This window comes from Grampus griseus (genome assembly GCF_964374135.1).
Source record: "Grampus griseus genome assembly, chromosome: 13".
NCBI classification, from domain to species: domain Eukaryota; kingdom Metazoa; phylum Chordata; class Mammalia; order Artiodactyla; family Delphinidae; genus Grampus; species Grampus griseus.
Window position 1 is genome coordinate 40,885,703 of NC_139007.1, and position 22,243 is coordinate 40,907,945.

A 22,243-nucleotide genomic window follows, 5' to 3' on the forward strand; every position below is an offset into this window, starting at 1 on the left:
TGCACATGTGTTAGGTTTCTCTGGTGTACACACCTGGGAGTGGAATTGCTAGAATTTGGGTATGCACATCTTTGGCTTTGCTAGATGTTGCCAAATTACTGTTCACAGTGGTTATTTCAATTTATGTTGGTATGCATAAGAGTTCTTATTTTCCCATAGTCTCGCTAAAACATGGTGTGGTCAGACTTCTTAATTTTTGCCAAATTATGGTGATTTATTATTCTTTTCATTTGCATTTTTCTGATTGCTAATGAGCATCTTTGTAAATGTTAGTTGGCCATTGTGTTTTCTCTTTTGTATATTTCCTCTCAACTCTTCTGCCTGTTTTTCTGCTGCGCTGTCTTTTTCTTAATGACTCACAGGCTATTTTTATAAATGCAAGATGATAATTTACTAGTGATATGTACTGCAGTGATCTCCCGTTCTGTGGCTCATCTCTTCTTGCTTTGATTCTAGTGTCTTTTGTTGCACAGAATTTGTATTTTAGTGAGGTCAGATTTTATCCATATTTTCATTCATGATTTATGCTTATGTCTGGAAGTCCTTTTCTATCATGAGGTCAAGATTTTCTCCTTTATTTTAAGATCCTAAAGTTTTTTTTTTTTAGCTTTGTAATCTGGAATAAAAAGTTTTTTCCATTATTGAATTTTTCAGTGACTATTTTTTTCATATCCAGAATTTCTAATGAATACTTTTTTATGCACTTGTTTTAGTTTTGCTTGTTTCATTGTTTTTGTTCATTTTTTAATGTATTTGTTTTATTTTTGCTTATTTGTTTCATAATTTCTTATTTTCTAAAATGAAAATTATTATTTTATTTCTTCGAAAGTTGTAAACATAGTCATTTTGGAGTGGTCAGATTGGTCTATAGAGTTAATTTCATCTGGAGTGACTGTATTTGCTAATTGGTGATTTTGTTGGCTGTCTTAGCATTGGATTGGCTTCAGTTGTTTGGAATTTGAGTTTACAGAATCATTCTGAGTGGGAGGTATATTGTTTTGTTTGATTGTCTCCTTTTTTTACCCTCCCTACCTAACGGTTTATACTTTCTTCCACCTGGCTCCCTGAATTCTCAGTTTAGAATTAGGCCTTTTAAGTTTCTTGTTCCACGGTAACACTGAAAATCTTACAGACCCAGCCAGAGAGCCAGTGTGTACCTTGTTTCAGGGCCTGGTCATGAGGCTGAGTCTGTATCCTCCTCCCCTAGAGGCTTGTAGGGTTTCAAATCTTTTTTTTTTTTTTTTTCTGTACGCAGGCCTCTCACTGTTGTGGCCTCTCCCGTTGCGGAGCACAGGCTCTGGACACGCAGGCTCAGTGGCCATGGCTCACGGGCCCAGCCGCTCCGCGGCGTGTGGGATCTTCCCGGATCGGGGCACGAACCCGTGTCCCCTGCATCGGCAGGTGGACTCTCAACCACTGCGCCACCAGGGAAGCCCTCAAATCTTTAATGTATATAGGAATCACTAAGTTCTCACCTTTAGCCTCCTGTCATAAGGTGTGGGGGGAGTTCTGCTCTCACCTCAGCCGGTGAGCTTGGCTCTCCTTTTCTATCTCACAGGGAGCACGTTCTGTCCTCTTTACAATTGCCAATGCCTGCTTCCTGACCTGGGCCCCAGCAGGCAGGCTCTACTTACTGCCCCATCCCTTTTTGCAGCTAGTCTGTAGCTCATGGCTAGGTGTTTTTTTTTTTTTTTTGTCAGTATCCTTTTCTTTTTTTAAAAAATATTTTGACTGTATTGTTAATTTGTGTTTGGAACAGAGGATGAATTCACTGTGTCATCTTGACTGAGGTCTAGATTTTGTAATTAAGTTAGATTGTGAGCTTCTCTGGGGAGGGATAGCTTTTCATCAGCATCAAGCATGGTGCCTGGCTCTGAGCGCCTGGTGGGATTTTTCTATTTTTTTGAGGTGTACAGTGTGTTTATTTTATATACATACATAGTGTGAAATGATTACCACAAATAGGTTAGTTAACACATCTATCATCTCACCTAGTTACAATTTTATTTTTGTGGTGAGCATTTTAGGATTTATGCTCTTAGCAACTTCCAAGTGTACAATAGAGTACTGTTAACCTGTAGTCACCATGCTGTACATGTACCTTTACAATATTATTTGAGTCCTGTCTTTTTTGTTTTTTTTTGGTTAGTCTAGCTAAAGGCTTCTCAGTTTTGTTTATCTTTCTAAAGAACCAGCTCTTAGTTTTGTTAATCTTTTATATTGTTTTCCTATGCTCTCTCTTATTTCTTTGCTATTTAATGAAATTATTATTATCATTATTATTATTTTTTGTGTGTGTGGTACGCGGGCCTCTCACTGCTGTGGCCTCTCCCGTTGCGGAGCACAGGCTCCGGACGCACAGGCTCAGCGGCCATGGCTCACAGGCCCAGCTGCTCTGTGGCATGTGGGATCTTCCCGGATTGGGGCATGAACCCGTGTAGCCTGCATCGGCAGGCAGACTCTCAACCACTGCGCCACCAGGGAAGCCCCTGAAATTATTTTTAAAATTGAAGTATAGTCAATTTACAGGGTGTTAGTTTCTGGTGTACAGCACAGTGATTCAGATGTATATACATGCGTATATATATATTATATAGTTTCTAGTGTACAGCAAAGTGATTCAGATATATACATATAAATATATATTTCATATCTTTTCCATTATGATTTATTACAGGATATTGAATAAAGTTCCCTGTGCTATATAGTAGGACCTTGTTGTTTATCTATTTTATATATAGTAGTTTTTATCTGCTAATCCCAAACTTCTAATTTATCCCTCCCCCACCCCCTTTCCCCTTTGGTAATAAGTTTGTTTGTTATGTCTGTGAGTGTTTCTGTTTTGTAAATAAGTTCATTTGTATCATATTTTAGTTTCCACATATCAGTGATATAATATAGTATTTGTGTTTCTCTTTCCTGTTTACTTCACTTAATATGATAATCTCTAGGTCCATCCATGTTGCTGCAAATGGCATTATATCATTATTTTTTATGGCTGAGTAGTATTCCATTGTGTGTGTGTGTGTGTGTGTGTGTGTGTGTGTATATATATATATATATACACACACACACATATATACCACGTCTTCTTAACCAATCATCTGTTGATGGACACTTCGGTTGCTTCCATGTCTTGGCTATTGAAAATAGTGCTATGAATATTGGGGTGCATGTATCGTTTTGAATTAAAGTATTTGTTTTTCCAGATATATGCCCAGGAGTGGGATTGCTGGATCGTATGGTAACTATTTTTTGTTTTTTAAGGAACTTCCATATTGTTCTCCATAGTGGCTACACCAATTTACATTCCCACCAACAGTGTAGGAGGGTTCCCTTTTCTTTGGTGGATATTTTTTAAATTAAATAATTAATTTATTTTATTTTTGGCTGTGTTGGGTCTTTTTTGCTGCACGAGGGCTTTCTCTAGTTGCAGCGAGCGGGGGCTACTCTTCACTGTGGTGCGCAGGCCTCTCATTGTGGTGGCTTCTCTTGTTGTGGAGCGTGGGCTCTAGGTGTGCGGGCTTCAGTAGTTGTGGCACATGGGCTCAGTAGTTGTAGCTTGCGGGCTGTAGAGCGCAGGCTCAGTAGTTTAGGCACATGGGCTTAGTTGCTCCGTGGCATGTGGGATCTTCGCGGACCAGGGATCAAACTGTGTCCCTGGCATTGGCAGGCGGATTCTTAACCACTGTGCCACCAGGGAAGTCCCTGGATTATGTTTTTGATGTTGTATCTAAGAAATCTTTGCCTAACCCAAGGTCACAAAAGATTTTCTCCAATGTTTTCTTCTAGGCGTTTTATACTTTTCAGTTTCACATTTCAGTTTTGTGATCCATTTTGAGGTAATTTTAAAATATGGTATAAGGTAGGGATCACATTTCCTTCCTGTATTTCTGAAGCTGTGTTATATTAGATGTACCTAAGCTTGTCGTTGTTATATCTTCCTGATGTGTTGAGACTTTTATCATTATGAAGTAGCCCTCTTTGTTTCTAGTAATACTACTTGTCTTGAGGTGTATTTTGTCTAATATTAGTACAGTCACTCCAGCGCACTTGGGGTTATTATTTACATGACATATCTTTTTTATTTCCAAGTTATTTGTGTATTTATATTTAAAGTGCATCTCTTTAAACAGAATATAATTGATGCTTGATTTTTTTTTATCCAGTTAGACAATATTGTCATTTGATTGGAGTCTTTATTTAATGTCATTACTGATATGGGTATATTTAGGTCTGACATTTTGCTGTTTGTTTTTTATGTCCCTCATCTGCCTCTTGTTCTTCTGTTCTTTCTCTTCTGCCTTCCTTTAATTAATTAACTAATTTTTAGTAATCAATTTTAATTTCTCTATTGGCTTTCAAGCTGTATCTCTTTGCATTTTTTAAAGTGCTTTCTCTAGGGATTACAACATACATCTCAGTGTATTTTAAGTTGATATGAAGTTGCTTCAGATGAAATATAGGAATCTTGTGGCAGTATATTTTCATTTACCTTCATCTTTAGCACTGTCGTCATGTATATAGTACATCTGTATACGGTGTTATAATTTTTGCTTTAAACAGTCATATATCTTATAAAGAAATCATGAGAAAACAGTGTGTTGTGTGTGTTTGTATGTTTCAGTCCTTCCTTTGGACCCAAATTGCTAGCTGGTATCATTTCCCTTCAGTCTGTAGAACTTTCTTTAAGATTTCTTGCAGTGGAAATCTGGTGACAGAGTCTCTCAGTTTTTATTATCTGAAAATATCTTTATTTTGCTTTCACTTTTTTTTTTCTTTTTTGCAGTACACAGGCCTCTCACTGTTGAGGCCTCTCCCGTTGCGGAGCACAGGCTCTGGACGCGCAGGCTCAGCGGCCATGGCTCATGCGCCTAGCCGCTCCGCGGCATGTGGGATCTTCCCGGACTGGGGCACGAACCCGTGTCCCCTGCATCGGCAGGTGGACTCTCAACCACTGGGCCACCAGGGAAGCCCTGCTTTCACTTTTTGAAGGCTAGTAGCTGGTTGTAGAATTCATGATTGACAGTTTATTCTCTTCCAGCACTTTTAATATGACAGTTCTAGTGTCTTCTGTCCTCCATTAGTTCTTATGAGAAGCCAACTGATAATGGTATCTTTGTTCTCCCTCGGTATGTCGTTTTTCTCTGGATGCTTTCAGAATTGTCTTTTTATCTTTGGCATTCAGAAGATTAACCATGATGTGCTTAGGAATGGTTTGCTTAGAGTTTATACTGCTGGCATTTCTCTGAGCTTCTTAGATTTGTAAGTTAATGTTTTTCGTTTTGTTTTGTTTTTGTAAGTTAATGTTTTTCACAAAATTTGTGATTTTGGGGTGGGGGGCATTATTTCTTCATATATATATATATATATATATATATATATATATATATATATATATACATTTTTTTTTTTTTTTTTTTTTTTTTTGCGGTACGCGGGCCTCTCACTGTTGTGGCCTCTCTCGTTGCGGAGCACAGGCTCCGGACGCACAGGCTCAGCGGCCATGGCTCACGGGCCCAGCCGCTCCGCGGCATGTGGGATCTTCCTGGACCGGGGCATGAACCCATGTACCCTGCATCGGCAGGTGGACTCTCAACCACTGTGCCACTGGGGAAGCCCTTCATATATTTTATTCTGCTCTTTTTTCTTTTCTTTTCTTTCCTTCCTTCCTTCCTTCCTCCCTTCCTTCCTCCCTTCCTCCCTTCTCCCTCCCTTCTCCCTCCCTCCCTTCCTTGTCTTTGTTGCTGTGTGTGGCTTTCTCTAGTTGCAGTGAGCGGGGACTACTCTTCATTGTGGTGCGCGGGCTTCTCATTGCAGTGGCTTCTCTTGTTGCAGAGCACGGGCTCTAGGCACGCAGACTTCAGTAGTTGTGGCTCATGGGCTCTAGAGCACAGGCTCAGTAGTTGTGGCACACGGGCTTAGTTGCTCTGCAGCATGTGGGATATTCCTGGACCAGGGCTCGAACCTGTGACCCCTGCATTGGCAGGCGGATTCTTAACCACTGCACCACCAGGGAAGCGCTTCTGCTCTTTTCTCTTTCTCTCTTTTCTAAGACTTCAGTTATATTTATGTTGGGCCTCTTGATTTTTTTTTTCTTTAACGATTTATTTATTTGTTTTACTTAGTTTTGTCTGCGTCAGGTCTTAGTTTTGGCACGTGGGATCTTCGTTGAGGCATGCAGGATCTGTCATTGTGGCACATGGGCTCTTCCTTGTGGTGCGCGGGCTTCTCTCTAGTTGTGGCATGTGGGTTTTCTCTTCTCTAGTGTGACGTGCAGGCTCCAGGGTGCATGGGCTCTGTAGTGTGTGGCACACGGGCTCTAGTTGAGGTGCGTGAGCTCAGTACTTGTGGCATGCGGAGCTGCCCTGCGGCATGTGAGATCTTAGTTCCCTGACCAGGGGTCAAACCTGCGTCCCCTGCATTTTAAGGTGGATTCTTTACCACTGGACCACCAGGGAAGTCCCCGGGCCTCTTGATTTTTGTCTTACAGGTCTCTAAGACTTTGTTCATTCTTTTTCAATATTATTTTTCTCTCTTTTCTGGGATTGGGTAATTTTTGTCTTCAAATTCCCAGATTCATTCTTAAGTTTTATCTCCAAGTTGCTAGTGATCCTATTGAAATGCATTTTTTTCAGCTGTTGTACTTTTCACCCCTAGAATTTCCATTTTTTTCTAGTTTACATTTCACTGTTGAGATTCACTATCTGTTCCCTCAATAAGACCATATTTTAACTTACTTCTTTGAAAATATTATCCTTTAATACTTCTAACATAATTGTAATAGACGTTTTGTAGTCTTTGTTTTCTGAATCCAACATCTTAGTCCATTCAGAGTCAATTAATATTGATTACCTGTTTCTTTTCATGTCTAGTAATTTTAGGTTCAATACTTGGACATTGTAGATAATATTTAAAGCAACTCTGGTTCCCTTGTGTTCTTCCAAGGGTTATTGAGTTTTTGTTCTTAGGAGGCAGTTAGTTTGCCTGGACTCAGACTGCAAAGTCTGTCTCTCTGTGCTAGGTAGCAGCTGCTATCTCTGTTCAGTTCATACAGTTTCCAACTGTTGCTTCTTTTCTTTTTCTCCATCTCTTGCTTTTCTTTAGTTTGACCCCTTACTAGTCTACCCAGCACCTGCATAGTTTGTTGATCCTCAGGAAAGCCCACAAACTTGTAATTCTTATTTCTTCCGGTTTCAGCTTCTCAAGTGTAAACTCTCCTCCAACTTCTGTTTTTAGACATTTTCCAGTGTGTTTAAATAAGTCCCCCCCCCCGCTACACACAGTTATTATCTGCAAGAGGATTTACTTGACCACTTCACTCCGATGCCATTAACAGAAGTTGATAGCAAATAATTTAAAAACCACTCCTAAGTGACATATAACTACCAAATAACCTTTAGGGTGGCAATAAAATGGTCAAATCAAGTACAGTTTACTCATTCCTAAATTGTGTAGTTGCCAGAGAGCACCATGCTCCAAAAGTCATTGGGACTTTGTTAAATACTATTTTGCATTTTAATCTCAGTTTTAATATATTGTTTCATTTTATTTGAGGCTGTTAGACCAAGGTTCAGATATTATAGAGCAGAGCTGTCTTGAAAGAGGCCAAGATCAAGTGGAAATGGGGGTTGGAGCTCTCAAAACAGGGCAAAAAAATATTTATCAACCTTAAAATAACTATAGTAAATCTTCCCTGTGGGTGTTTTCAATTGTAAACACTTTGTCCTTGCAGTCATTTACATCTGCATAATTATAACACCTGCAAGTGAAAATCTTTTAAAATATTAAACCTACCCACTTTCTCCGAGTGATTTGCATTCTCCTTTGGCCATGCACCGAGAGCTGAGGATTTGTTCTTAGTATGGAGTTGGAAACAAAGAGGGTCTGGATAGGGAAATTGGAAAGCTGATTGTTATGTTTTAAAAAAGATTTCCCAACCTGGCTATTTTTTGGATGTTTCCCTCTGTAACATCAAACACACATACATTCAAATAAGAGTATACAAGCACATTCTAAAGCCTTTCTTTCTTCTTTTTTTTTTTTTTAAGGGAAATGGGCTTTTGTATTATAGTTAACTTGAATCATAGAGGAGTGCCAACAACCTCAAAATCAATTCATTAGATACATGTGTACGCTGCTCCTCCAACAGCAGTAAATATATAAAGTACAATTCATTGAGAAATACCTAATGAGAAAGAGATCTACTATGAAGTCATTAGCATTTTAAAATGTATCCGTATTTTATTACTAACATACATTTGAGAAACAGTATTGCAAATGTGAAGAAGGTACAACAGTCTGTAACAATGTTTGCTGATTAGGGATTCCAAGCTGGTAAAATTTCAGGAGATCTTTAAGCCCTTCTTCATTACATATTTTTTGACATCTGTGTTTTTTAAGGTGATTAGCACATTCTGTATGGTGTTCTGGTTGGACCTCTATTTGCATATATGTTACTAGATGGAAATTATTGGAAGGTAGAGAAATCTTTTAGTTGTTTTTATATTCTCAGCAGCCTAGGATAGTGCCTAGAACATAATAGGCACTTTTACTCGGAAAAGTTGTTATTCCATATTTTAAATAGTACCTCTTCCATTGAAAAATATTTGCTCTTCAGCAACATTAGGAAACCCTGTGTGGGTGTTTGGTTGAATTACATAGAGGGATTAGGGCTAGTTTGCATTTTTTTAAACAAAAATTTTACCATGGTGGGTATAGTGACTATGTCTTCAGTTTCTCAGTTTCTGTTACTAATAATAATCATAGTCAGACTTGGAAGGGGTAAAAGAGAACAACAGTCTCTTTCATTTTTATGGTGTATAGCATAAAACCCATAAGACCTTGGATTCTTTGTCATGCCATGTTAAAATTTTACAAAAACGAGAAATTTTATGAGTTTACAGTGCCTAGTAATATATTCATTCAAGAATTAATTTCTTGGTCACCTAATCGATGATGAAGGAGTCAAGAATATACAGTGGAGAAAAGACAGCCTCTTCAATAAATGGTGCTGGGGAAACTGGACAGCTACATGTAAAATAATGAAATTAGAACATTCCCTAACACCATACACAAAAATAAGTTCAAAATGGATTAAAAACCTAAATGTAAGGCCGGACATTATAAAACTCTTAGGTGAAAACATAGGCAGAACACTCTTTGACATAAATCGCAGCAAGATCTTTTTTGACCCACCTCCTAGAGTAATGAAAATAAAAACAAAAGTAAACAAATGGGATCTAATTAAACTTAAAAGTGTTTGCATAGGAAAGGAAACCATAAATAAAAGAAAAAGACAACCCTCAGAATGGGAGAAAATATTTGCAAATGAAGCAACCAACAAGGGATTAATCTCCAAAATATACAGACAGCTCATGCAGCTCAATATCAAGAAAACAACCCAATCAAAAAACGGGTGGAAGATCTAAATAGACATTTCTCCAAAGGAGACATATAGATGGCCAAAAAGCACATGAAATGATGTTCAACATCACTGATTATTAGAGAAACGCAAATCAAAGCTACAATGAGGTATCACCTCACACTGGTCAGAATGGGCATCATAAAAAAATCTACAAATGGGGACTTCCCTGGTGGCGCAGTGGATAAGACTCCGCACTCCCAATGCAGGGGACCCTCGTTCGATTGCTGGTCAGGGAACTAGATCCCACACACTCACTACAGCTAAGGAGCCCGCCTGCCACAGCTAAGACCTGGCACGACCAAATAAATAAATAAATATTTTTAAAAGACCCTACAAACAATAAATGCTGGAGAGGGTGTGGAGAAAAGGGAACTCTCCTACACTGTTGGTGGGGATATAAATTGGTAGCCACTATGGAGAACAGTATGGAGGTTCCTTAAAAAACTAAAAATAGAGCTACCATATGACCCAGCAATTTCACTCCTGGGCATATATTCAGAGAAAATCATAATTTGAGAAGATACATGTACCCCCAATGTTCACTGCAGCACTGTTTACCATAGCCAGGACATGGAAACAACCTAAATGTCCATCAACAGAGGAATGGATAAAGAAGATGTGGTACATATATACAGTAGAATATTAGTCATAAAAAAGAACAACATAATGCCATTTGCAGCAACATGGATGGACCTAGAGATTGTCATACTGAGTGAAGTAAGTCAGACACAGAAAGACAAATATCATATGATATTGCTTATATGTGGAATCTTAAAAAAAAAAAAGGGTACAAATGAACTTATTTACAAAGCAGAAGTAGAGTCACAGATGTGGAAAACAAACTTATGGTTACCAGGGGATAAGAGGGGAAGGGATAAATTGGAAGATTGAGATTGACATACACACACTACTATATATAAAATAGATAACTGATAAGAACCTGCTGTATAGGACAGTGAACTCTACTCAGTACTCTCTGTAATGGCCTATATGGGAAAAGAATATTAGAAAAAAAGAGTGGATATATGTATATGTATATGTATAACTGATTCATTTTGCAGTACACCTGAAACTAACACAACATTGTAAACCAACTATACTCCAATAAAAGTTTTTTAAAAAATGAATTTCTTGAATTTCCTGGTGGTCTAATGGTTAGGACTACCTGCTTCCACTGCAGGGGGCATGGGTTCAGTCCCTGGTTCGGGAAGTTAAGATCCCGCATGCAGTGCAGTGCAGCCAAAAATTAAAAAAAAAAAAAAAAGAGTCTCGCTTAATCTTCACAAGAATTAATTTCTTCTTGAATTTGCTCAGAAGATAGACCTAACCTCATCTGTTCCTAATTTTTATTGTAACATAAGATGTTGGGGAGGGGCTTCCCTGGTGGCGCAGTGGTTGAGAATCTGCCTGCCAATGCAGGGGACACGGGTTCGAGCCCTGGTCTGGGAAGATCCCACATGTCGCGGAGCAACTAGGCCCGTGAGCCACAACTACTGAGCCTGCGCATCTGGAGCCTGTGACCTGCAACAAGAGAGGCTGCGACAGTGAAAGGCCCACACACCGCAATGAAGAGTAGCCCCCGCTTGCCGCAACTAGAGAAAGCCCTCGCACAGAAGCGAAGACCCAACACAGCCAAGAATAAATAAATAAATTTATTTTTTTAAAAAAATGATGTTGGGGGACTTCCCTGGCGGTCCAGTGGTTAAGACTCCCCACTTCCACTGCAGGGGCACGGGTTCCGTCACTGGTCGGGGAACTAAGATCCTGCATGCCGCGTGGTGTGGCCAAAAATTAAAAAAAGAAAAAAAAGATGTTGGAACTTTAGCAGAGGCATTAAGGTACAAGAGTGTGAAATTTGGAAGTGGGGTATTTCATGTTCAAGAACCAGTTCGAGGCTCTAAAACACATGAGAAGGATACTTAAGGGTCATGGAAGAACATTTTGTGAGGATTCTTTTAAAAATTATGCTGTTGCTTCCCCCCCCACACACACACCATGGGAGAACTGGGGGTACAGACTCACTTGATATCTAGTGAGAGGAGCTCTAGAGGGACCACTTAGAGATTTAAAGAATTCTCTTCAGTTAGGGGGTACAGAGGACTGAGGTCTGGATCCCCTGAGAAATCCGTCAAGGAGAGAACTGTAGCTGGCTGACTGCTCCCACAGCAAGAGGTAGGCTGTGTTGGAATTTGCCTACACTCCAGTGTTTGTCCAGGCAAAGGAAATATGAATACTTCCTGCAGAGCAGAGGCAGGCCTAGTGGAGGAGAGAGGCGGCCTGGAGCTGTTTTAATTCCTGCCCAAATAAACTGCCTAGAAGGGCAATGAGGCTCCAACAGTGAGTCTTTTAAGTGACAGCCAAAAAGCCAGGAGGAGAATGAACTATCCACTGAACTGTCCACGTCGGTAGAGCTATAGCCAGAAGAAACTCTGAGGTGAGACTCTGAAGAACCCACAGAAGTGCATCTGAGGAAAAGAGTCCACTTCAGACATCACCAGACAGGCCTTTTGGCAGGACCTCTTAAGTTGGAATCTCGTTGCCTTCCGTCTCCCAGCACTCCTCTCTCTCATATCCACTTTGGAGACAACAGCAGCTAGGGAAGGGGAGAAGGGTCATGGAAAAGACATAGCTGAGCTTACTCTTTTCCCAGCTGGGGGTGGGAAATGAGATTTGATTACCTAGTGAAGATTGGTTTGTAACCTAAAGTGACTGTAGGACTTTGTTACTTAGCACTGGCTAGAAGAAACGTGTGGGCCTGCTGAGTGGTCATCCAGTGCCGGGGGAACATTTTCTCCCTGCATACATTTTAAGAGGATAGCCGAGACAAAAATAAAGTTATATTTGATTATATCCTGCAGTTAGTGCATGTTCAGTGGACATAAAAATTCTGTAAAAATTTTCACGTTTGGCATTGCAGTAGTCCGAAATCTATGGTAATGCATTAAGCCTTGTTTTTATTCTTGAAAAGTGCCTTGACTTATGTGAGCATTACATGCAGTGCTGCTGTATGTTCTTAGATTTCTTTGTTTTTGGCCGGACCACACGGAATGCGGGATCATAGTTTCCTGGGATCGAACCCGTGCCCCCTGCAGTGGAAATGCGGTGTCCTCCTAACCACTGGACCTCCAGGGAATTCCGCTCTTGGATTTCTTAAAGTGGGCTCCAATTTAGTGTTGGTGTTTCACTTAATTGTAAAAGCACCTTTATCCAAAAATAAAGGTTAGGATGCTATTCTTCTAGTCTGCCTAGGTTGTTTCATAAACAGGATAGATGACTAAACTTTTTTTGAATAAGATTAAATTATTATAAATCAGTGACATTTTTATATAACATAGACTAAAAAATTTGCACTTCTCCTTGAGCAAGCCCATACTAAACAGCTCTGCACATCTGGGGTTGAGGTTGTGCTAGTTCATCTGGCCAATCGCCTCTCTGCTGTCCACTTCTGAATTCCCCCACCAGCACCTAAGCCAAGACTGCATTGTTTGTACAGTCTCTTCATTGTGTGTGTGTGTGTGTTTTATTGAAGTGTAGTTGATTTACAGTGTTGTACCAATCTCTGCTGTACAGCAAAGTGACTCAGTTATACACATATAGACTTTCTTTTTTTATATATTCTTTTCCATTATGGTTTATCACAGGATATTGAATATAGTTCCCTGTGCTATACATTAGGACCTTGTTGTTTATCCATTCTAAATGTGGTAGTTTGCGTCTACCAACCCCAAACTCCCAGTCAATCCCTCTCCATCTTCCCTCCTCCTTGGCAACCACAAGTCTGTTTTCTATGTCTATGAGTCTGTTTCTGTTTTGTAGATAGGTTCATTTGTGCCATATTTTAGATTCCACATATAACTGATATCATATGGTATTTGTCTTTCTCTTTCTGACTTCACTTAGTATGATAATCTCTATTTGCATCCCATTGTGTTTTGTTTTAAGATCATAGTCTCCTTTCTGGTAAGGGAAGAAAGAAAAGAGAATTATGGCTGATTAAAATATACATAATTAAAAAAATAATTTAAAAGGTAAGAAGGCAAAGAATTAAATGAAATTGTTAGTCTGGTGAAGATCCATTTGGACCACATTATTAAGAAATGGGCATTAGCACAGGATCTGGACTTAATTCCTTTGCTGAGGAAATAGAGTAATATACTAGTAGACTGTCAGAGCTGGATGGAGCATTGGAGATCATCTGTTTCATTTTATAAGACAATTTGTTGTTGTTAAAACTCTGAATTATTAATTGTTCCTGTGCTAGATGCAGAGGTTTAGATACATTTTCTCTAATCCTTAATAATTCTGGAAAAGTCTGTGTTCAATTCCCTTTCCAGATGAGAAAACAGACTCAGAGGAAGTGACCTGCTGAAGGATATATTGTAGTTACAGAGATGGGGGATTTGGACCCAGGTCTGTTTGTTTTATAGCTCATGTTCACTTAGGCCCCACTAGTTTATATACTTTTTAAGAATTTACAGACTTGATATCCTATAAGATCACTCATTTCTTGGGCACAAATTTATGATCATTTGTACTCAGTATGTTTCTCTTTTTGGCTTTCCTTTTGTTTTGGTCTTTACAGATCAGAACAGGAAATTGTGACCTGATTCTTAAATCTTTTCTATTGTGAAAGATAGCATACTTTCAGAAAAGAAGATAAAATGTATGTATGGTTTTATAAGTAAAGTGAATACACAGTAACTGTTACCCAGGTCAACAAACAGCCTACCTGTGTACTACTTTATTCCTTTAACAAAAGCACAAAGCCCAGACTCTAGGCAAATGTTCAGTTCTTATCTACTGGGTCCAGATGGTTATAATTCCTTTTTCTCCCCTGAGTTTCACCACTGTATTGAGTTTGGTGGTCATCACTTCTTTGCAGTTTGATCACCTAGGCATGTGTTCCTAAACGTATCTCAATTTTTTGAAATAAATTTCTTTCCATAGATTAGAAGTTGCTTAAAATTAACCATAGATACCAGGATAGAGATTAATAGTGATTAGGTCACAGGAGAATGTTTGATTTATTTAAGAATACAAACTTTTTAAGAGTTCCATTAAACACAAATAATTGCTTTGCTAATTATAATTAGTATTGGTCAGTCCTTTCATCTGTGATTCAGATTTGTTACTTATTCCAACTTCCCCCCATTCATCAATCTGGGTAATACCTTTTCTGCATTAATACTGTTCTGAATATGTATTATATCTTATTAGGTAAGGACAAATAGAATTTACCATGTCATAATGTCCCTTTGTTTCCTCTTTTACAGCATGGGTAAGTTCTCTCTCCATGGGGATGATTTTCTTCTGCTGCCCAATTGTCAGCGTCTTCACAGACGTGTTTGGTTGCCGGAGAACAGCTGTCGTGGGTGCTGCTGTTGGATTTGTTGGACTCGTATCAAGTTCTTTTGTAAGGTAAGGACTTAGCTTCTTCATGTCACTTTTCAAAAACTGTTAGCTACCTTAAAGATTTCCTTTTAGAAACTTTGCTGTTTACAAGGAAAAATCCTCCTTTTCAGTACTTAAACTAAGCAGCGTCACTTAACGCATTGTTGTCTACAGCAGCAAATCAGAGCTTGTGAATTTGAATGCTTCTGCTTGCAGTGCCTCAGAGTTAGATGTCAGTCAGGATACATATGTTCTCTGGAGCCAAGAAAAAATGTTTCTCCTTTTGTTTTTTCCATTCACAGAAGAATCTTAACTCATAACAGTAAGTTGTCTAAAACAATGGGCTTAGTTTATGGTCAGCTCAGTCTGAGCCCCAAAGGGTACGAGAAGTGGTATTTTGAAGTGGTTGTTCATAGGCTTGATATGAAATATTTTTATTAATGAAATCCAGACTTTGCTATTTATTTCAACCCAGGTAGAGAATTCCTGCCTGCATTCTTTATTTTATTTTATTTATTTATTTTTAAAACTTTATTTTTTTTATACAGCAGGTTCTTATTAGTTATCCATTTCATACTTATTAGTGTATACATGTCAATCCCAATCTCCCAATTCATCACACTACCACCCTGCCCCCTGCCACTCTCCCCTCTGGTGTCCATACGTTTGGTCTCTACATCTGCGTCTCTGCCCTGCACACCGGTTGATCTGTACCATTTTTCTGGGTTCCACATATATGCGTTAATATACGATATTTGTTTTTCTCTTTCTCACTTAACTTCACTCTGTATGACAGTCTCTAGATTCATCCACGTCTCTACAAATGACCCAATTTCGTTCCTTTTTATGGTTGAGTAATATTCCATTGTATAAATGTACCACATCTTCTTTATCCATTCGTCTGTCGATGGGCATTTAGGTTGCTTCCATGACCTGGCTGTTGTAAATAGTGCTGCAGTGAACATTGAGGTGCATGTGTCTTTTTGAATTATGGTTTTCTCTGGGTATATGCCCAGTAGTGGGATTGCTGGGTCATATGGTAATTCTATTTTTAGTTTTTTAAGGAACCTCCATACTGTTCTCCATAGTGGCTGTATCAATTTACATTCCCACCAACAGTGCAAGAGGGTTCCCTTTTCTCCACACCCTCTCCAGCATTTGTTGTTTGTAGATTTTCTGATGATGCCCATTCTAACTGGTGTGAGGTGATACCTCATTGTGGTTTTGATTTGCATTTCTCTAATAATTAGTGATGTTGAGTAGCTTTTCATGTGCTTCTTGGCCATCTGTATGTCTTCTTTGGAGAAATGTCTGTTTAGGTCTTCTGCCCATTTTTGGATTGGGTTGTTTGTTTCTTAAATATTGAGCTGCATGAGTTGTTTATATATTTTAGAGATTTATATATTTATAAATCTTTTTAGAGATTAATCCCTTGTCCGTTGATTCATTTGCAAATATTTTCTCTCATTCTGAGGGTTGTCTTTTTGTCTTGTTTGTAGTTTCCTTTGCCTTGCAAAAGCTTTTAAGTTTCATTAGGTCCCATTTGTTTATTTTTGTTTTTATTTCCATTACTCTAGGAGGTAGATCAAAAAAGATCTTGCTGTGATTTATGTCAAAGAGTGTTCTTCCTGTGTTTTCCTCTAAGAGTTTTATAGTGTCTGATCTTACATTTAGGTCTTTAATCGTTTTGACTTTATTTTTGTGTATGGTGTCAGGGAGTGTTCTAATTTCATTCTTTTACATATAGTTGTCCAGTTTTCCCAGCACCACTTATTGAAGAAGCTGTCTTTTCTCCATTGTATATCTGTGCCTCCTTTGTCATAGATTAGTTGACCAAAGGTGCGTGGGTTTATCTCTGGGCTTTCTATCCTGTTCCATTGGTCTATAGTTCTGTTTTTGTGCCAGTACCATATTGTCTTGATTACTGTAGCTTTGTAGTATAGTCTGAAGTCAGGGAGTCTGATTCCTCCAGCTCCATTTTTTTCCCTCAGGCTGCTTTGGCTATTCGGGGTCTTTTGTGTCTCCATACAAATTTTAAGATTTTTTATTCTAGTTCTGTAAAAAAAAAAAAAAAGCCATTGGTAATTTGATAGAGATTGCACTGAATCTGTAGATTGCTTTGGGTAGTATAGTCATTTTCACAATATTGATTCCTCCAATCTAAGAACATGGTATATCTCTCCATCTGTTTGTATCATCTTTAATTTCTTTCATCAGTGTCTTACAGTTTTCTGAGTACAGGTCTTTTACCTCCTTAGGTAGGTTTATTCCTAGGTATTTTATTCTTTTTGTTGCAGTGGTAAGTGGGAGTGTTTCCTTAATTTCTCTTTCAGATTTTTCATCATTAGTGTATAGGAATGCAAGAGATTTCTACGCATTAATTTTGTATCCCGCTATTCTACCAGATTCATTGATTAGCTCTAGTCGTTTTCTGGTGGCATATTTAGGATTCTCTACGTATAGTATCATGTCATCTGTAAACAGTGACTGTTTTACTTCTTCTTTTCCAATTTGTATTCCTTTTATTTCTTTTTCTTCTCTGATTGCCATGGCTAGGACTTCCAAAACTATGTTGAATAATAGGGGCGAGACTGGACATCCTTGTCTTGTTCCTGATCTTAGAGAAAATGCTTTCAGTTTTTCACCATTGAGAATGATGTTTGCTATGGGTTTATCATATATGGCCTTTATTATGTTGAGGTAGTTTCCCTGTGTGCCCACTTTCTGGAGAGTTTTTATCACAAATGGCTGTTGAATTTTGTAAAAAGCTTTTTCTGCATCTATTGAGATGATCATATGGTTTTTATTCTTCAGTTTGGTAATATGGTGTATCACATTGATTTGCGTATATTGCAGAATCCTTGTATCCCTGGGATAAATCCCACTTGATCAAGGTGTATGATCCTTTTAATGTGTTGTTGGATTCTGTTTGCTACGATTTTGTTGAGGATTGTTGCGTCTGTATTCACTAGTGATATTAGTCTGTAATTTTCTTTTTCTGTAGTATCTTTGTCTGGTTTTGGTATCAGGGTGATGGTGGCCTCATAGAATGAGTTTGGGAGTGTTCCTTCCTCTGCAATATTTTGGAAGAGTTTGAGAAGGATAGGTGTTAGCTCTTCTCTAAATGTTTGATAGAATTCACTGGTGAAGCCATCTGGTCCTGCACTTTTGTTTGTTGGAAGATTTTTTTTTTTTCTTTTGCGGTATGCGGGCCTCTCACTGTTGTGGCCTCTCGTGTTGCGGAGCACAGGCTCCGGATGTGCAGACTCAGCGGCCATGGCTCACGGGCCCAGCCGCTCCGTGGGATGTGGGATCTTCCTGGACCGGGGCACGAACCCGTGTCCCCTGCATCTGCAGGTGGACTGTCAACCACTGTGCCACCAGGGAAGCCCTGTTGGAAGATTTTAAATCACAGTTTCAATTTCATTACTTGTGAGTGGTCTGTTCATATCTTCTGTTTCTTCCTGGTTCAGTCTTGGAAGTTTTAACCTTTCTAAGAATTTGTCCATTTCTTCCAGGTTGTCCATTTTATTGGCATAGAGTTGCTTGTAGCAGTCTCTTAGGATGCTTTGTATTTCTGCAGTGTCTGTTGTAACTTCTATTTCATTTCTAATTTTATTGATTTGAGTCCTCTCGCTCTTTTTCTTGATGAGTCTGGCTAAAGGTTCATCAGTTTTGTTTATCTTCTCAGAGAACCGGCTTTTTGTTTTATTGATCTTTGCTGTTGTTTTCTTTGTTTCTATTTCATTTATTTCTGCTCTGATCTTTATGATTTCTTTCCTTCTACTAACTTTGGGTTTGTTTGCTCTTTCTCTAGTTCTTTTACGTATAACGTTAGATTGTTTATTTGAGGTTTTTCTTGTTTCTTGAGTTAGGCTTGTATTGCTATAAACTTCCCTCTTAGAACTGCTTTTGCTGCATCCCATAGGTTTTGAATCATCGTGTTTTCATTGTCATTTGTCTCTAGGTATTTTTTGATTTCCTCTTTGATTTCTTCAGTGATCTCTTGGTTATTTAGTAACGTATTGTTTAGCCTCCATGTGTTTGTGTTTTTTACATTTTTTTCCCTGTAATTTATTTCTAATCTCATAGTGTTGTGGTCAGAAAAGATGCTTGATATGATTTCATTTTTCTTAAATTTACTGAGGCTTGATTTGTGACCCAAGATGTGATCTAGCCTGGAGAATGTTCTGTGCACACTTGAGAAGAAAGTGTAATCTGCTGTTTTTGGATGGAATGTCCTATAAATATCAGTGAAATCTATCTGGTCTATTGTGTCATTTAAAGCTTTTGTTTCCTTATTTATTTTCATTTTGGATGATCTGTCCATTGGTGTAAGTGAGGTGTTAAAGTCCCCAACTATTTTGTGTTACTTTCGATTTCCTCTTTTACATCTGTAGCAGTTGCCTTATGTATTGAGGTGCTCCTACGTTGGGTGCATAAATATTTACAACTGTTATATCTTCTTCTTGGATAGATCCCTTGATCATTATTTAGTGTCCTTCCTTGTCTCTTGTAACATTCTTTATTTTAAAGTCTGTTTTGTCTGATATGAGTATTGCTACTGCAGCTTTCTTTTGATTTCCGTTTGCACTGAATATCTTTTTCTATCCCCTCACTTGCAGTCTGAATATGTCCCTAGGTCTGAAGTGGGTCTCTTGTAGACAGCATATATATGGGTCTTGTTTTTGTATCCATTCAGTGAGCTTGTGTCGTTTGGTTGGAGCATTTAATCCATTCACATTTAAGGTAATTATTGATATATGTGTTCCTATTACCATTTTCTTTTGTTTGTTTTTGTTTTTTTGCGGTACGCGGGCCTCTCACTGCTGTGGCCTCTCCCGTTGCGGAGCACAGGCTCCGGACACACAGGCTCCGGACGTGCAGGCTCCGGATACGCAGGCTCAGCTGCCATGGCTTACGGGCCTAGCTGCTCCGCGGCATGTGGGATCCTCCCAGACCAGGGCACGAACCCGTGTCCCCTGCATCGGCAGGCGGACTCTCAACCACTGTGCCACCAGGGAAGCCCATATTACCATTTTCTTAATTGTTATGGGTTTGTTTTTGTAGGTCCTTTTCTTCTCTTGTGTTTCCCACTTAGAGAAGTTCCTTTAGCATTTGTTGTAGAGCTGGTTTGGTGGTGCTGAATTTTCTTAGCTTTTGCTTGTCTGTAAAGCTTTTGATTTCTCCATCGAATCTGAATGACATCCTTTCTGGGTAGAGTAATCTTGGTAGTAGGTTCTTCCCTTTCATCATCACTTTAAATATATCATGCCACTACCTTCTGGCTTGTAGAGTTTCTGCTGAGAAATCAGCTGTTCACCTTCTGGGAGTTCCCTTGTATGTTATTTGTCGTTTTTCCCTTGTTGCTTTCAATAATTTTTCTTTGTCTTTAATTTTTGTCAGCTTGATTACTATGTGTCTTGGCGTGTTTCTCCTTGGGTTTATCCTGCCTGGGACTCTTTTTAAAAAAAGAACAATGCTGAAATTTAAAAAGATCATGACAAAATGAAGTGGTCAAATGCAGCTTAAAATAAAACACTCTTTTCCCTGTGTCTGTTAAAAGCTGTTGTGCACTGCAGAGGAACTAACTGCAAAGAGCTGGTGGGCATATTACCATAGAAGCACCTCTCCCTCCAGCTCCAGTTCTACCTGTAAATACCCTTTCATTGTCAGAATAATCCCCAGTTAGTGAAACACTGGTTTAATAGGTAGGTCTGGCTAACAGGAGGTGATTAACAAGAAAAACCTTAAGATGATTTTCATCCTGTCTCTACTTTAGTAGTTAATTTTCATCCTGTGCCTTTCTCTTCCCTAGCTATCTTCGTGCTCTAGTTGAAAAGCATTATTGTGGTTATTAGAAAAAAAAATCAAACTTATGTTGCTTGCCATCTTTATTTTTTTTTAATTTATTTTATTTTTGGCTGCTTGGGTTTTCTTTGTTGCTTGTGGGCTTTCTCTAGTTTTGGCGAGTGGGGGCTACTCCTCGTTGCGGTGCGTGGGCTTCTCATTGCAGTGGCTTCTCTTGTCGCGGAGCATGGGCTCTAGGCACGTGGGCTTCAATAGTTGTGACACACGGGCTCAGTAGTTATGGCTCACTGGCTCTAGAGCGCAGGCTCAGTAGTTGTGGCACGTGGGCTTAGTTGCTCCTCGGCATGTGGGATCTTCCTGGACCAGGGCTTGAACCTGTGTCTGCTGCATTGGCAGGTGGATTCTTAACCACTGTGCCAACAGGGAAGCCCCTACCCTGTTTTTTTTTTTTTGCAGTACACGGGCCTCTCACTGTTGAGGCCTCTCCCACTGCGGAGCACAGGCTCTGGACACGCAGGCTCAGCGGCCATGGCTCCCGGGCCCAGCCGCTCCGCGGAATGTGGGATCTTCCCGGACTGGGGCACGAACCCATGTCCCCTGCATTGGCAGGCGGACTCTCAACCACTGCGCCACCAGGGAAGCCCTATTTTTATTTTATTTTTTTGTTCCTGTAATCTTTATTTATTTGTTTATTTATTTTGGTTGCACCACGCAACATATAGGATCTTAGTTCCCCAACCATAGATCAAACCCAGGCCCACTACAGTGGAAGCATGGGATCCTAACCACTGGACCTCCAGGGAATTCCCGCCATGTTTATTTTTAAATATTTAAGATTTAATCAACAGAATCCTTGGTTTGCTAATTTTACCCCCATTCTCCCCATATATACCCCTTTCTGAACTCTAGAGTGAGCCTCTTTCTTTCACCTAACTTAGACATTTTATTTGGCTTCTAAACAATTATTTATTTATTTATTTTTGGCTGCGTTAGGTCTTCGTTTCTGTGCGCGGGGTGTCTCTAGTTGTGGCGAGCGGGGGCTACTCTGTTGCGGTGCGTGGGCTTCTCATTGCTGTGGCTTCTCGTTGTGGAGCATGGGCTCTAGAGCGCAGGCTTCAGTACTTGTGGCACGCAGGCTCAGTAGTTGTGGCGCACAGGCTTAGTTGCTCCACAGCATGTGGGATCTTCCTGGACCAGGGCATGAACCTGTGTCCCCTGCATTGGCAGGCGGAGTCTCAACCACCGTGCCGCCAGGGAAGTCCCTAAACAATTATTTTAATTTTTTGTTAGAAAATAAATATTCTACCTTTAAAGTGCCTTTGTGTTTTGTTTTTTTTTTTCTTCTTCTAAAGTTTTTTTTTAAAGAAACAAAACCCAGTTTTGTTTGGAATAAGATTCTGCTTAGGTAGCTCTGTGAGATCATTTACTTTTAGTTCTTCTTTATCAGTAATACAGCATGGCGTGATAACCACCTTGTCAGATACCCACTTGGTCTGGAAGCTTCCAGGTACCCATTGTCAGTATTCTTAGCGCTTGCTGAAGTGTTAACACTCAGGCTTTGGTGGAGAGAGAAACTAAGAGATAGAAAATCCATGTAACTTATTACCTAATTTG

At 39.4% G+C, this 22,243-nt stretch overlaps 1 protein-coding gene across 1 annotated transcript in view; it reads left to right on the top strand.

Annotated features, from left to right (window-relative positions):
* Window positions 1-22,243, top strand: part of SLC16A10 (solute carrier family 16 member 10) — a gene marked incomplete at its 5' end in the record, with an annotated part of 136,260 nt that overhangs the window by 71,546 nt on the left and 42,471 nt on the right. The window contains 1 exon segment of the mRNA XM_082668668.1: window positions 14,701-14,845. Within this exon segment, the coding sequence (XP_082524794.1) occupies window positions 14,701-14,845 (145 nt within the window).